Source organism: Nothobranchius furzeri, chromosome 10 (genome assembly GCF_043380555.1).
Source record: "Nothobranchius furzeri strain GRZ-AD chromosome 10, NfurGRZ-RIMD1, whole genome shotgun sequence".
Lineage (NCBI taxonomy): Eukaryota > Metazoa > Chordata > Actinopteri > Cyprinodontiformes > Nothobranchiidae > Nothobranchius > Nothobranchius furzeri.
Window position 1 is genome coordinate 34,712,132 of NC_091750.1, and position 17,660 is coordinate 34,729,791.

Below are 17,660 nucleotides of genomic sequence, written 5' to 3' on the forward strand. Positions count from 1 at the left end.
TCAGCCATTACTTTAAAAATGCTAAAACAACATTTTAGAAAATGACAAATTCTCCAAATTCTTGATTTCAAACACATATTATTAAGAAAAATTAAAATAACTTAAACAATTGAAAAAAGTATTGCCCTATAAGACAAAAGCAAATCTAAAGAAAAAGTATTTGAAATTGAAAACCAACAGAAACCTAAGTATGGCAAACTGTTAAAAGCAAAAAGTAGCCAAACACATGGTAGGGTAAAGCTAAATAATACAACACACACACACACACACACACACACACACACACACACACACAGCGGTGGCCCTCCTCCAGAGTCCCGCCCCCATTTCTGACGTCACAGATGCAGAAACAAAACAAGCCGCTCTCAGCTGAGCTCTTCACACACACCGCCACACACACACACACACACACACACACAGTCTCTCCAACTCACTCAAACCTGCCCTCAGACACGCTGCAGCACTCGCTTCATCACTCGCTCAGCTGACATGCGTGATGGTGAACCGTCTCCTCACGGCAAAACACTAGAGGAAGAAAACCACTAACTCCTTCTGACAAACCATCCAAAGGAATATTTCAGTCTGAGTGACGGAACGGGAGCTCTCCAGCTCCAGCTCCCAACACCGGACCCCATCCCAAAGAGCAGCAGATGTGACAGAGGAGGAGGAAACCCGATCCTCCTCACCCCTCCTCATCCTCGGGAACAATACCAAGCCTCCAGCTGGAGCGGGTCAGCTTTTGTCCTTCTCCCCAGGCTGAGAGCAGACAGACACGCTGGCACGTTGACCCGCCGCAGAGAGGAGAGGCGGGTAGAAACAGCCCGCTGCGCTCTGCTCGCTGTGATTCAGTACTTGGACAGTTCCTGAGCGAGGAATCCTGGGCTTTCAGGAGAGCGAGGAGCAGGTGTTTGATGAGGGACTGAAGCAGATCGAGTTTGGAGATCAGCAATAAAAAATGCAGCCACTTCAGCTTGACCGCAGCGATCCATCCGGACCGCTGGGATCGCCGAACACCACCGCCAGCCTGCAGAAGCTGAGAGAAAAGCAGCTGTTTGAGAAGTTCTGGAAAGGGACTTTCAAGGCTGTGGCCACTCCTAGACCAGAGAGCGTGATCGTGGCGAGCATCACCGCCCGCCGCCGAGTCGCTGAGTGAGTTCTGCTTTCTGAATCCGTGTCAATCTCAGTCAACAAGTGAAGGTTTAGGGGCGTGTGTTTCCAACTCTGCCTCGTTTCCTAATTTAAGGTTTTACCAGTTTTCACACTAAAATCTGCCTTGAAATTTGAATGGGTCGGACTGAGCGGATAGTTGTCAGTCAGATGTTTAAAAAGCATTACTTAGAGGATGAAGGACGTGGCTGCTGTTTAGAAGAAGATAAAAGAGTCCGATGTGATGCAACCAGAGTTCTGTGTGAAAAGTTGAGGATAATCTTCGTCCTGTCGTCAGCGTGTACCTGCTGGTGGCAGGCGACCCGATCACAGGTGGCTGGGTGTCCTCCTTAAAGGTCATGCGACAGCATCCTTCTCCCTGTAACGTCAGACGTGTCTGTTCTCCTCTCCGTCTGAGGAGCAACACGCTACACGTCTGCTGTGACACCTCCATCCGTCCAGCCAAAGGTCAGCTGTAACACAGCAGCCTTGATGGCTGAGGAGGAACGTCTGAAGCCCTATCCCCTGCTTTCTCTTGATTTTATTGTTGCTCCTCTTTGGTCTGCACAATCAAAAACCTAGAGATCCTCTTGTCTGCTTCAGTTACATCTCTTCTCCCTTGCATAAAAAAACAAATGCTTCCAAAAACACAGGGTGAAAATATCGTTGAGTGAAACGTGAGCGAGCACGCTTCAGCTCGGTCCAGTGACCTTTGAATGAGACTCACTATCAACCTTTTTCTAGGTGAAATTAGCTATGTTATTGCGGATTAGAACGGCCCATTTCACCCAGCATCAGCAGTCGGTGAGCGACACACTGAACTGCGTAGCGTGTCTTTAATGGCTTCTATTACTGCAGATCTATAATGCTGCTCATGGGTCGGTCATGAACGAGTTTACTGGGTTCTGATCTGACCTAAAAACTGATTTTATAATCAAACATGCCTTTATAGTGTGCAGTTTAACTAAATAGAGTCACTCAGGCACAAATCTGAGTCCATTTGGGAGAGTCTGCAAAACAAAAGAGAAATTAAGTTCACGGACCTCCAAAAAGAAGAATAAAGAAACACGACTGAGCAGCCCTGTTTGAAATAGCCGGAGACTCTGGAGCTGTCTCTTCCACTTTAGCTCCTCTGAGAGGGAATCTCTCCTCGAGTGGCTTCTCCCGTCCACGGGCGCTGTTTGGGTGACGCTGACGACGATGGCAGGCTGGAGCCAACGTCCCCAGGGAGCACATCCGATGTTGCTAACTCGCCCGGATGGTGCAGAGAGACAAAAGCAAGCGTCCCAGTGGTCTAATGTTTGTGTCTCATTAGGCTCAGGGTTGTTTACAAGATGGGGAAATGTGGTGATCCATGTTGTAAATAAAAGCCCAAAAAAGCCAACACAGCATCCCGAGGATATAGGAGGAGACTGTGTGGGCTTTTCCAGAGCGGAGAGGGACTTGGGAACGCTCGGACAATCTGAATTTATTGCCCCGGGCTTGCTCCTCTGCCTGTTTTTCTCCGTGAGGAAACATTGTTATTCACTGACTGGGGGCGATGAACAAATGCAGAGAGAGTGAGAGGGCATCGTGTACAACAAGAAGAGAGGAGACAGGAGCCACAGGGAGATGTTTCATCTTCAATCAGTCTTTTCTCTGCACTGTCCTTGTCTCTCCTCGGATTTCCCTCCTAACTCCCTTTCCTCTTAAAATAAAGAGCTGGAGGGACCCGATGGCCACAGAGGACTAATTAGAGCTTGCTGTTGGGCCTCTGTCCTGCTAGTCTCCTCCTCTTCGGTCTAAGACAGATGCAGCTGGTTGACATCGCTCTCAGTTTCATTAGCTTACTAGTTTCTTTTGTCCGTGGGGGAGGCTTCTTGTTAAAACGACATTGACTAACTCCAGTCTGAGTTTAGAGTCAGTGTGTGTGTGTGTGTGTGTGTGTGTGTGTGTGTGTGTGTGTGTGTGTGTGTGTGTGTGTGTGTGTGTGTGGTGGGGGATGTGTTCCAGTAACTTGAGTGTTTTAAATGAGGGTGTGTGGATGGTGGAGCTGTTTAGGTGGTCGGGTCTTGTCCAAGTCAGTGGCAGATGGCAAGCACGAGAGTCTGTGGTGGGGTGGGGGGTGGGTGCGTGCATGGTGGGGGTTTCAGGCCTCTTGCCTCAGCAGATGCTGGTTTAATGAGGAAGAGGAGCACGGGGGGGTTGGGGGGCTTGTACAATGACAGCACCAGAGGGAGCATGCAGCAGGTTGGGGAAAAAAGAAAAAAAACAGAGAAATCCAGCAGCAGCTTTAAAACTGACTGCTTGGTCTAATTTCTGCTAAAACTGTTTTTCACGGTCACATTTACAGCTTCTCCACTGACGTTTTTGTTTTATTTTTCACCTAACCATAAAAATCTGAGCACTTTAAATAGCAGGTTCACTGAGAAGCCCTTTTCTACTCATCATTTCTGATTATAATCTGTCAATCTGAGTTTCCTCCTCCTAGATTCCTTCTTGAAACCACTGCAAAGCTATTAAATGTGAGTAAAGTTTACCTTTAAGGATCTGAAAAGACAAAACAAACTTAACGAAGCTGCTGAGTTTAGCCACAAGAAGCAACAATAAGTATTTTATAGACAACTTATCATATCTGACTCCACTGCAGCCCCCTGCTGACCAAAAATCGCACTCTTTACTTGTTTTAGCAATTGTTTAGCTGTTATGCTAGCAGTTAGCTTTAGCAGTTTGCCGATCATCAATGAAAAGCACAAGAAGAAAAAAAAAGAGATTTCCTTTTTTATTGGCATCGTGGCGGAGCCTGGAAGTAACAGAGTAATGTCTTTGGAGGCGAAGCAAAGAGCTAAAACTGGAGAAAACGTCAGTGCGGTCTACAGTAGTCTGAGGATGCTAACGGAGGCTACAAAAGCACAGACTGATAGTGACCTAGCTTTGTTGCTACTGGACAGTTTGGATCTTTTTACTTCACGGTTTATTTTAGTATAGGGAGCCTAAGTCACGCCCACCTACTTCCGCACCACGGGTCCCCGAAGAACGAAAAAATTAATGCAAGTCAATGGAGCTAAAAACGCCATTTTCTAATTCCGCTTGTTTTGTGCCATGGATTTCACACGTGATGTCCGTGAATTTTAAAGAAGCGTTTTGATAACAAGAATGCGCTTATTTTCTAACAATATTTTAGGTTATGTGTGAAAATAAGTCCAGGACTACAAATGCGCTTCACGAAAGTGACGTCATCAAACCAGACACGGAGAAAGCTGAGGAAAAAGTGCTGTAAGTTCAGCAAACTTCCCACAGGAGGAAAGAACCACCATAACTCTGGTCATGTGGTAAGTAGCAGCTACGCTAGGGGAGAGGAGATTATGTGGTGATGTCACATATGCGACGTGCCGAATTCTAGTTTGTAGTCATGCTAATTACGAACTTTTACAAGCTGATAAATCTCAAAGTACGTGACTGGCATGGTCGAAACACCCATCATTAATTTTCATTTAGATTGCAGTAAAACGTGCGATCCAGGGCGTACGGCAAAGCGGATTAGAAAATAGCGTTTTTAGCCCCGTTGACTTGCATTCATTTTTTTGTTCTTCTGGGAACCCGTGAGCTGACCGGAAAGGGAGGAGACTTAGGCTCCCTATAGTAGGCTTATATTAGTGTTAGCTCATTGTTAGCATTAGCTACAGAAGGCTGTAGCAGGTGTAATTCCACTTTCAACCAGTAGGGCTGAAGAGCGGGATAGTACTTAAGTACTTTAAAAGCTACGCATCTTCCTTTGTTTGAATGTTTGATTTTGATATTTAAAATCATCCAAAATTCAAAGTGACTCTTCAGAAGCCATGACATCCGTCTGGTGGGATTAACATTCTAAGAATAAACAGGTTAAAAGAAAAAAAGAAAGAAAACGATCTTTCATATAGAGCCTCTCATGATAGAAATCACGAGGTGCTTCCCAAACCAAAAATTATAAATATAAAGTAGATTATAAAAAATGCTTAAAAATATGTTTAAAATGAGTAAAAAGGGGAGGGGAGGGGAGGGGCGAGACAACGCTGACACAAACAATGGACCGACAATACATTGAGACGCAGACAGGGTTTTATACACAAAGGGAAACAATCAGGGAGACGGGTGACAGGTGTGTGGGGAGTAATCAGAAGGGATCAGGTGAGACCAATTAACTGAGTGGGGAAAACTGACTAGGTAAAATGAATCTACAGATGAGTAAACTCCTGAAAACCTGAAAACAAGACACCAGAAGAAAAACACCAACAGGGATGGGATTACTGCATCAGAAAACACTACCTGAGGGAAACCTGGAGGGAGCTGGAGACCTAAAGGGGCACATAAACCAACGAAGAACACCTAAGGGGAAAACCTGGAGTGGGCTGGAGAACACAAGGAGACACATGAGGGGGACGCAGGACGCAGACCATGACACAGAGGACTAATCCGTAACAAAGTACTTTGTGGAGAGCCCGACAGCGTTTCTACAGGTAACTGAGCATGATGTCAGTACGATCTTAGGATGTATTTCAGTTTCAAATAGGAATGTGCTTTTAAAGAGACAATGTGTAGTTTTTACATAATCATGAAAATTGGGTTTAAAATATATGGGAGCGACACAGTATTTCTTTCTACGGGAGCCTGTAAGGACAAAATACATTTACTGATTTGTAACAAACGGTTGCTAAATTTTCGCTATTCATAAACGTTGTTTTACACATTTACCTCTACACCTGTTGCCAGTGATGAAAGGGAGTCTGATGTGCTTGTTGTTTTGCTGGAGGTTGCGCTCCCAGGGATTTTTGACCCTAATGGGCATCTGTTGGTAAGGTCTTACTTGAACACAAAAATATCGCTTACTTACGTTGATTTAGATATGTACTGCCCCCTATCGCCAGGAAAACCACACACTGTCACTGTCAGGTCTCGCTCTCCGAGAAACTGTGCAACACTTGTTCTTTTTGAAATCCAATTGTTTGCTCCAAATTCCACATGCATGCTGATCATGAGGACCTTCTCCAACCCTCATCACTCGCATTAGCTGAGGATCTTCTCCAACCCTCATCACTCGCATTAGCTGAGGATCTTCTCCAACCCTCATCACTCGCATTAGCTGAGGAAAGGAAATAGACGAGAAAGCAATCGGAGAAAGCAGTTTCTTCTATGTCGCTGGGATCTTTGTATTCATGGCCCCACCCACCTTGGCTTGGCTGCAGAAGGAGAGAGCTGAGTGTGTTTCAGCTAGTAGAAGCTAACCATTAGCATTAGCAACCTGTCGGAACATGTTCAGGCTGGTGGTGTTTGTGGAGCTAAAACATCAATATCACATTTTTTAACCAAGAAAGAAGAACGAACGAAGGCAGTGGAAGAGTGGCGCTGCTGTTAACCAATCAGAGACAAGACGTTTGCATATATGAATATTAATGAGTAAGGAAACAGGAGCACCAGAGCTTTTTCCCCCCACAAAAAAAGACTCAAGGCATTACTTCATACTAGACAGTACTGCTAATGTATTGAAACTATGAGCAAAGTATACCTTTAGGTAGAAAATACTCTTGGCCTGACTTTTGTCACCTTCCACTTGTTTCCTTTAATACAATAAAGAAGTCATAATAAATGTATAAGAGCCTCAGTTTCACCTCTATTTGACTCTGAACAAAGAAAAATTAGCACAAACCTCCTAAGTTACATATTGTCAGACGACATCTGGAGACGGACACATATGAGTGGGATTCAGAGCAACAGCGGCAGCTGCAGCAGCGTTCCTGGAGATCAAAGTGAAGAGCTGAATGTTAACTGCTTCCTTCAAGGATTCGCTCCGAGCTGCTGTGAAATTCCCCCTCAGGGATCACACGTTTCCTCAGCCAGGTCCACCTCTGCTTGTCAGGAAGAAAGCATGACGTGCTGACTTCCACCTGCAGCCACCACCATCTGTGAATTCTCCCGACTGGAAGACATTTTTAGTAGCCCAGGCATATTTTACTTGTGTAGACTAGGACATGATGTTAAACGGCAATAAAAGAGAACTTTTGACAATAAATGTTTGTTTTTTTGGTTCATTTGTGACCAAAAACTCAGACTCCCAGATAAAAACACAACTTTTCTTTACATAAAACAACCTTTTCATAAGCAACTCAAACTAAAATCCTTTTTATTTTTAAATTCTGTTTCATAGGAGAGGTTTTGTTGTAAATTAGTTATTATTTTTGTAAGAAAACCCCCAGGATTTCATGGTCTGGTGGCTTTTGTGGGGGAAGAATGCTAAAAATCATGAATAAAATCACGGCAAGTCTCAAAAGCTGACCTGAATTAAAACAAAAGGATGTTTCTGGTGGCTCTTACAATAGTTAAAGATGTTTAAGATAAGACTTTTGTGTTTTTGACATTTAAAACTTTCTTCTTGGCCTGGCAGGCGTTCTTGTTTGCCTGGTGGCACAGCAGACCCTCACAGTTGTCCAAAAGAACAACTCATTGTTTTTAACTTCATGCCTAAATCCATTTTTCTGACAACGACCACGTCTTGTGCAGTATAACCTTTACTCGTGATATCCTGAGGGTTTTTATAGACCATTTAATCTGAAGATTTTCACATTTTCACACCGGTCTGATCATTAAACTTCAATCGGCCTCCCCTGAGAAGCAAAGCAAAGATTTATTTTATCTTCAATCTTTTCTCATTCAAATAGCTGCAAACCCCCGGTGTCTCTGAGATATGCACAGTGTGTCCTTTAGTGTCAGCCTTAAAGCGCCAGTGGTGGAACTATTAAAGAATAAAACAAGCAGCAAACATCCGTTTCTGCAGACAAAGTCGTCTTCAGCTGCTGAAGAGGAGGTGAGGGACGTCCTTCAGCTTGGTGCAAAAGTTAAATTCATTTTTTATGCAAAACAAACAATGAAAGACAGATTTAAATGGGTCACATGCAATGAAACTCCAAAAAGCTAAAGTTGAAGTGTTAATTCAGTAAAACTCACTTTAGTCTGCAAAGAGTTTCTAGTCATTAGTGACAAAAGGGAGAGAAGTGGCAGAGGGAATGTAACAGACGTAGTTAATGAGGTCAGTTTGGTATTTATAATGTTACCATGCATCATATTATATCGTTTTATTATAAATTGTATCCGTCACGTTGAGCGCAGGAGGTTAGGACCCGGAAATGCAGAACACCAGATCACACGAGGCAGGAGCGGTTGTAGAAAACAAAATCCGTTATTTAGGGTGATGGGTGAATATCCAAAGGCAGGAAGCCAAACCGGAAATCCAGGAATAACTTAACTACAAAAACGAAAGCTCATCCGTGAGCAAGAACCTGGAGTTCCTGAGGAGGACAGAACAACGCTGACAATGGACCAACCAGCACCGAGGGACAAGACACGGTTTTTAACCACGGAGGGGAGCAATCAGGGGAGCAGGTGTGAGGAGTGAGGTCTAGAGGGGAGGCAGGTGCCATCAATAAACTAAACTGGGAAAGAACTAAGCAGAGGGGACGATAAACCATCACCTATAAAACACTAAATAACTAAACCTAAAGACTAAGGGCAAAGATAAACAACTAATGACTGGAGGGGGGAGGAGGACTAGGAACTAAGAACTAAGAGGGAGTGACTAGGAGGGTGAATGTTAACGCCTCGTTGCCTCGTTATGATTGTATATTTGATATTTCTATCATGGTTGTGGCTTAAAGCAGTGTCCAGTGAATGTTTTGTTGCGTGTGTGTGCATGTTGTTGTTGTATTTTTATTTATTTTTTCTTTACGTGTCCAAGGCAGTTCAATTACCCCCTTGGGGATTAATAAAGACGACCTTGAACCTTGAAACACGAGGGAAGCCTGGCGTGGGCTGGGGAAGCATGAGGGGACACACGAGGGGAACGCAGAGCATGACGGTATCGTCCACTGAGCTGCTGGTTCATGGATCTGCTGCGTTTGTTTAGTGTGAAAATGCAACACGCTGACATTTGGAAAGACTCGTGGCATTTAACTCCATTAACATAGTAAATTGAGTTGAGTTGGATCATAATGTTAGTGTGTGTGTCTGTGCACGGCCTCATTAATTTGAGTATAGACCCTGCAAAAATAATTAAAATGAAATGAAACAGAAATAAGAGGAAATTATAATCAGTGTATAAAATGTTCCGACATGTAGAGACTTGATTTTTTTTTTACAGAGCAAGAAAAGTTTTTCTGCACTTGCATTTTTCAAAAACTTACATTTTTTAAAACATTTAGTTATTTTTGTTACTCAATGGAAGGAAGGTAATGCTGAAGCGTGTTTCATACCCAGCTGGCTGGATTCTCAGTTTTTCTACTTTTAGAACAACGGAAGGACGGACAGAACTACTGTTTACCATCAGTGAGCGTGGGGTTGCCGTGCCTCCTGCGAGCTAATGCTGCAGAGCAGACATTCGTAATTTTTTGAGCAAAAAGCTCCAGAGTTGTTTAAAGTTGCAGTAACCAAGTTTTACCACAGAATGTCATATTTACTTCTTTTCTACATAATGCACCTTTACTTTTCTCGTATGAGCTGCAGGACGTTTGGAACTAATAAATCCGCTCTCTCAGAGTCTCAAGGTGTCGCCTTCAAAAAGTGCAACAAAACTGAGACAACTGTAGGTTAAAATACTTTTTAAGAATCAATTGCAAATAAACCAAATTCGTCGTTTTCTTCCTCCGCTTATCCGGGTCGCGGGGGCAGCATCCCACCTAGGGAGCTCCAGACCGTCCTCTCCCCGGCCACCTCCACCAGCTCCTCCGGCAGGACCCCAAGGCGTTCCCGGACCAGATTGGAGATGTAACCTCTCCAACGTGTCCTGGGTCGACCCGGGGGCCTCCTGCCGGCAGGACATGCCCGAAACACCTCCCCAGGGAGGCGTCCAGGAGGCATCCTGACCAGATGCCCAAACCACCTCAACTGGCTCCTTTCGATCCGGAGGAGCAGCGGTTCTACTCCGAGTCCCTCCCGAATAAATAAACCGAAATATAATTTAAACAAAATTATAAGAAAAGCTGCATAAATTTTGCCAAAATGTTGCTATTCATTCCCAACTGCATGACGCCGAAGTACCTCGAGTGTCCTTTCAGTTTGGTTCCAAGTGCAAAAGTGCACAGTTTGATGCAAAAAGCTCATTTTGTGTTTCCAACTCCAACTGATTCCAGATACGGGCCTAAGTACTCCAAAATGTAAACAAATGACTGTGTGACAAAAGAAAACAGACTTTTTTTTCCAGAGTTTAAGACAAGGGTTGGTGTTTATAGTTTTTTATGAACTAAGCAAGGAAATTAAAGGAATAGTAGAGATGAAATGTTTGTATTTGTAGCAAAAGTTTGGAGCAGGAAATGGAAATCTGATCTGAACCGGCTGCAAAATCAGATGAGAAATGAGAAGAAGCAGGAGATGATGGTGTGATGAGCGAGTGAGGAAAGGAAATCGAGATATAAAGGAGAGTGCTGTGAGAGCGAATCGGCAGCCAAGGTTATTACATTTTACCGGACATCATTTTACTGTCCAGGAATAGAAATCATCTCCAGAGTTTTTGTCAAATGAAACTGAATCCTAATGTATGTTGGAACATAAAGTACAACCGAGCTGATAGAAGAAGGTGAACCCATTTGTCTCCAAGCGCATCTATGTGGAGTCATCAGTACATTCTCCAGGCAGACGTGGGTTTTAGTGGATTTCAGTAGGAATGGCTCTGATTTAAATTCCTCTTTAAAATATTAACAACTGATTTGGGTTCATTTGAATCCTTTTAGGAGTCCGGATATCGATTATTTAGCATTTCAATGCAACGCAGCTAACTTTGAGATCAAAGATGAAACAATTAATTTTGCATTCACGATTATAAAAACATTATTTATAATTAAAAATACGACTGGATTATGAGGAGTGAACTCTGTTTCCTTTTTTAGGAGACAGCAGAGAAATAATTATTGTGTTTATTGTCAGTCGCAGCCCAAAGCTTCGGTGTAAATCATAAAACGTGACAGGTGGTGCAAACTGAACAGGAGCCGAAAAAGCCTTTCTCGTATAAACATCAGCGGTGCTTCGGGGGGGAGATCGTTATTGCCACATCCAGCTGGAATGTGCCGTTATCGCCTCGAATCACTCATGATGACAGGAATCGGAAGCAAGACTGTATGAAGTATACATGCACATCCCAGAGCAGGGAAAGCTGGGCTAAAGTCTCTCTTCCTTCGGCAAATTCAGCTCATATGATTAAAGAAGTGCCTTATTTACAGTTCAGTAGTTGCAGAAAACTTCAACTTGGCTTCCCATCGAGAGCCTTGTTGGTCTCTTTTTTATTTCTTCTTTGTAGCTGGACCCCTGGAGCGGTGGTGGATTTCATTATTAAAGTGGAAACTTATCAAAGTCAACTCCTCGTCACTTAAATTAAATCATTTCAAGGCTGAGTGTCTCCCACGTCCCAGCCTCCTCCTCCTCCATTTTTCATTTTCACTTCTTGCCCATCCACATTTCAGGAAAGACGGGCTGCCACTCATCTCAGATTGCCACCATATTTGCATAAGTGATGTAAAAAAAACCATCATCTCCAATCAGAGATACAGGAAGTTATCCACCTGCTGCATTACTTTCTTTTTTGTGTCTCGCTCTCACTCTCGCTGTCGCTTCCCAACATGAAACGTCAAAAAATGACAGGAAACTCCTATAAATTGAGGCTTCTGGGGCATCGGGAAGACAGGCGTTCGGTTTAACCGAGACTTTCTGATCGTGATGTCAGTAAATTACTGAAATGATTAAATAATGACCTTTTGTTGTGTAATACACTGATCTGGTGTTCCTAACAGCAGGTTGTATAAAGCTAGACAAAGCAAGAAAATCTGAGGCAGATTTGGGGTTGCGAGAAGAAAAAAATGACAAAAAACAAAAGAAAAAGCATTTTTAGCTGATAAATGACTTTCATGCTGCTGAGGGGACGAGTGCAATTTTTAGGTCACATCACCTTAAACTGGAGGGTTCTGCTACAAGTAGCTAATTTTTAAGATTTAAACACTAAATGGTCACGGGAATAAACTAAATACTGGAGAAGTAACAAGAAAGCTGGAAACTAGGAGGGCGTACTGATGAAAGGAGATGGTGTGATGTCATGATGACACACAGGTGCAATATGCTAATGAGACAAAGGTAGGATCAGCTGATGAGACACAGGTGTGATGACATGAGTCGCTGTTGGGATATACACAGGTAGGTGGGTGATAATCTGATAGAAACACAGGTGTGATCACATAATGAGACATAGGTGTGATGTGCTGATGAGACACAGGTGTGATATAGTACACAGGTAGGTAGGTGATTGCCTGATGGAACACAGGTTTGATGAGCTTAAGTACCTGAGGATCCAAGGTGGACAGTAAAGCAACATTCAAGGCAAGTGACACTTAAACAACAAATCAAGGGGAGGTCCACAGTGGGTTAGTGCCACCTGGATTTTCTGTTTCTGACTGAAGTTTGGCAGCAAACATCTGATTATTCTGCTCTGATTGAACTCTGCCCGAGTGGTTATTCTTTTCTTAGCCAGCCCCGGGGTTCTGGTCGTGGTGGAGGCCTAGCTGTTGTTTTCAGAGACCATCTTCCATGTAGCTCTACAACCTCTGGTCACTTTGCTTCCTTTGAACTGCAGCTGATTAAAGTCGGGCGTAAGGACCCGTTCTACTGTGCTGTGGTCTATCGTCCACCTGGTCCAAACAGTTCTTTCCTTCAGGAGTTTAGTGACTTTCTATCCTCCACTGTGAAGCTGTCCAGACTGGTGATTGTTGGTGACTTTAACATCCATGTTGATGATCCCTCCGATCTCTTTGCCATGAATTTCTCCAGCCTTATGGACTCCTTCGGCGTTACCCAGCATGTTTCTGGCCCCACACACACCAGGGGACACACTCTAGACCTTGTTTTTCCCCTGAGTCTAAATGCGGATAGTGTTTGTCCTGAGGATGTTTATATTTCAGATCACCATTGCATTTTCTTTAACTTGTCAGTTTCTGCGTCCCCACCTCCTGCTCGCCGTATGGTTAGTTCTCGTTTTCTTAATGAGAGCACAGCTAGCAATTTTTCTGCTGCTTTTGATCCACCCTGTTCTTCTGATAACGACCCAGATTCCTTAACTTCTCAGTTTAACGAGCACTGCCTCTCCATTCTGGACCACATCTGTCCTGTCAGAACCAGATCAGTTCCTGCAGTGAACCCTACTCCCTGGTTTAATGACAGCCTTCGCAGCCTGAAGCGCCAGTGCAGAAAAATTGAGCGTTTGTGGAAGAAAACCCATCTCCACGTCCATCTGCTGCACCTAAAGGATCTTCTGACATCCTTTAACTCTGCAGTCAGAGTCACTAGGGTTTCCTATTTCTCCAACCTGGTGTCCCAGAGCAAAGGGAACCCCAAGGTGCTGTTTAACACCATCAGCAGCATCGTCTCTCCTGCCTCTCCTACAGCCTCCATCCACTCTGTTGCAGACTGTGAGAACTTTCTGTCTTTCTTTGTGGACAAAGTCAATAAGGTTAGATCTAGCATCTCTCCTTCAGCCTTATCGCTGCCTCTCCCGACTCCAACCAGGCCCATCATCCTAGATAGCTTTGCTCCTGCTTCTTTGCCTGAGTTAACCAAACTAGTTAACTCTATGAAGACCTCTGCATGCCCCCTCCACATCTTACCCTCATCTTTGTTTAAAAGTGCTTTTCAGTCCATCGGTCCCAGCGTGCTCTCTATAATTAATGCTTCTCTGGTCTCTGGTCAGGTCCCTGCTTACTTTAAGAACGCTGTAATCCACCCGCTTCTTAAAAAACCGAGTCTCGAACCCTCTCTCCATATAGATTTTTAAACATTTTCTAAGTGCTTTTTTATATTTTTACATTTTTTGTTTTTGTGAAGCGTCTCGTGATTTTTATCCTGAGAGGCGCTATAGAAATGATATTTTCTTCTTCTTCTTCTACCCTGACAGCCATCTTGGGGCTCCCTGCAGCCCGCCTGCTGAAGGTGGAGTCTACTCATTAATAAGTAAATATAATTAAAACAAGAAGTACTATTTAAAAACCCTAAAATTAATGTGCAGATTGTGCTAAACAAGTTTGTAAAAATGAGTTTTAAGCTCACTCTTGAACACCTCGATGGGAGGAACCGATCGGACCGGCAGAAGCAGAGCGTTCCAGCTGCTCTAAAACAACGAAGACATCAGAAGAGCTCAGGTAGATATAGAGGTGCGCCCCCATGCAAATCTTTAAAAACAACTCTGATAACCTGGCTGTATGCTAAACATATTATTTTAAAACTAACTGACAAGCTCTTGTTTCTAAAGTGACTGTCACTGAATATTTTTTTATTCATTAGAAATACATAAAATCAGGTTGATGATGTGTTCCTACAGCGATGCCTCTCTAACCGAGCTGCTGGCCTCATCTTACATTCATGAAAAAGTTTTTACACCTAAACCATCAGAGATTATTACGCTGCGTGGAACAAGATCACACTGGTCGTCTCTCAGCTGTGAAGGCTTATTAACGCCCAATAACCTCTTCCTTCCACTTAAAAAATTAATTTGGCAAAAGTTTTTAAGTTCTTATTGATTCCCTCTCATCCTTCAAAGTCAGCTGTATTGTGTGGAGGCGATCTGTCATATATTCACCGGCTGTAATGAATGAACCACGGGCAACCTTAGAAAAATGAATCACAATCCCATTCAGCCGATGACAGATTTTCTCCGTCAACCATTGTTCGGTTTCACGTTACTGGGACAATCCAGACACATTTTAAGAAGCTATGCGGGTAAATGAAGACGTATAACCCATTAAACGCTGGTGCTGATTCATTATTTCTGGTAAAATGCCTCGCTTTGAGGTAAAACCTCCTTTATTTTCTAACGAAGCAGGAATTGATGTCCGGTCAGGGAAAACTAAAACGCGTATCATCCTCAGAGAAGAAGAAGTGCTTTGTGGACACCGTGCGTTCGAGTTCCTCCTCTAATTAACTCCATCACGCGGGATTGGGGTGATCTGAGGATGTCCTAATTATAAGAAACATAATTAGTGTCTTAGCAATGCGAGCTAATTTCAGCGGCTTCCTATCACCCCTGATAGGAGAGGGACGACGTTCACTTTTGCATCAGTGAAAGAATCGGTTATCTTCCCCTCCCTGATTCATTTAGAAAACATGAAAGCCTCTCAGATAGCCACATAATTAAACTGCTATTTCAGGGCATTCAATTCAAACCGGGCTTCGGCTGTGCCCTCGCAGGGAAAGCTGGAATTGCTTTGTCTCGGCGCTCTCTTTGACTCCGAAGACAGTTTAAAGACATCCAGTCACAGCCGAAAACCAAACCTGACGCCACGCGAAGGCTCGGGTTTAACGATCTGCCTTTGATCTGTCCGGGGCAACGACGCTGCACCCTTTGTCCTCGTATGAATCATCCTCTTCCTGTGGAAGATTGCTAAATTATTAAGACCGTTCTGGAAGTTTGACCAAGTCACTGTGTTTTGCATTTCACCAAGGGGGTACTTCTCAAAGATTTGTTGGCGTAAGACGTAAAAGAAAACTTTCCTTGTTAAAATAATTATGATAATTTGAGGGGAGAAGACGTCCGCTTGTTTCACTTTGCTTTAGATCTAAAGACGTCTGAGAGCAAAGGAGATGATTGTCTTGTTGGCCTCTTTCTCGCTCTTCAGGAAAATCCCCCTCAGAGTTTTAAGTGATTGACATATTTACTCCTTCTTCAGCCAAGTCCTCCTCTCTGGATCTGTCACTGCCCTTAACAACGCCCGAGCCTGCTGAGAATGGACCCAGACAAACTGGAGATTAGGGTTTTACGCTGTACTGGAAATAATCTCACAGGCGTCCTATCTTTTCTCATAAACCTGAGGTGAGAGGACAGTCCGTCAGCGCTGACAGACGGACCGTTATCATTGATCACCAGCCACCAAGGTTAAAGTACATCAGATGGAAAAAGGCACGCTTAAGGAAAGGTTTAGCAACCTATCATTTAGCCCCCAGGTCGTGATTGTGGTAGGCTCTGAGTGCTAATCCTGACCTAAAGCACTGTCCTCTAATCCCACAAAACTAAGATTTCTTCAGAACATGAGAAGGTTTTAAATAGAAGATGTTGGATTGGTTTCTGATGATATTTAGACTCAGTTAAATAGGCCTGAATGGAGTAAAATCAAATTTTGTAAGTCATTTAATTTTTGATGAGTGTTGTTTTGTTTATGCTTACCTTCATAAAGCCTTTTAGATTATTTTCAGAGGCTGTCATCAAACCACGCCTGGCCCTAAAGCCTTTAGATTTATCAGGATTAGTACCTTCTTCCTAAACCAGTCTACTGCCCTCTGGTGGAGGATCTGCAGATCCTTCCATAGTTTTAATGATATCGGCCAGAGGCAAATTTCCTTTGAATGGCGTGTGTAAAGAAGTATTAAAACCTCAGATGAAAAAGGTTTTGGGATTTTGACGGCTGGAATTGTAAGAAAATCTGATGTTAGTGACCGGCGCGGGAAAAACAGAAACTGACTTCCGGTTTCACATGGAGCTCTGCTGAAACAGCTGTAGTAAACAACCCCGACTCCGGTGTTCCTGCGTTAGCGTTATAGCAGAGAACATTGTGTCATCAGTCAGATGTAGCTTCTGAAGCCTCTGCTAGTCGGTCAGATTTGTTTTTTCTCGGAGTAGTTCAACTGAACTCAGACCCCGCCAGCTGGATATCACTACCAGAGGTGCAGACATGTTTTAGACCGTTTGACTCAGAAGACCTGCGACCCGATTTGGACATAGAGGAGGATTCTGTTCATCTTCAGAACCAAAATCGGTACAGTTTGTTTATTTTTCTTAAATATTTCATTTCTGTGCTCCACAGGGAGCTCCAAGCTGGTCTTAGCTCCATCATGTGTCCCAATATAGTTCAGTAATCTACAGTTTTACTGCTGTGTGTATTTATTGATATAACTCCGAAAAATATTTAACCGATAATTTACCAGAATAAATCTTCCTGATGCTGGAGTAACTCCTTATTGTGACTCGTTTGCACTAATCCAGGATGGCACGGAAGTTCTATTGGTCCATGGAGGATCTTATTGTTGATATGGGGTCATCTTTTAGATTATATCTGTGTGTGTGTGTGTGGGAGGGGGGGGGGGGGGGGTAGCTTTCCCAAAGGACTTGTTCTTTCCTTACCGGAGCTAACACGGTTAGCAGTGTTGCTGCAGTCATGCTAACGGGACTCGTCTGGAGTCCAGAAGTAGCGGTGCGGTTCTAGATGGATTTATAGATGTAGGTTATTATTTTAGATCAGACCTGTTATTTAAAAATGCGTGTAGGACACGGACACATGGCTCAGACCTTTTGCTGCAGCTGTAAACGCAATTTTACGTAATAATTAGGAGCATGAAAGTAAACAAATAACAGTGATTCACAATACTAGCATCAACAGCTAGCTTGTTTTACGTGCTGGAGTGACGTATGCGAAACAGTTCTTCACTGTCTGGAGGAGAGGATTTGGATTTTCTGTAATGGTTTATGGCAAAAGTCCTTAACAAAATAA

At 43.5% G+C, this 17,660-nt stretch overlaps 1 protein-coding gene across 1 annotated transcript in view; it reads left to right on the forward strand.

The window, feature by feature from the left end:
• Positions 1-294: 294 nt before the first annotated feature.
• Positions 295-17,660, forward strand: part of srrm4 (serine/arginine repetitive matrix 4) — a gene marked incomplete in the record, with an annotated part of 71,264 nt that continues 53,898 nt past the window's right edge. Inside the window, 1 exon segment of the mRNA XM_070555558.1 lies at positions 295-1,149. Coding sequence (XP_070411659.1) covers positions 956-1,149 — 194 coding nt within the window.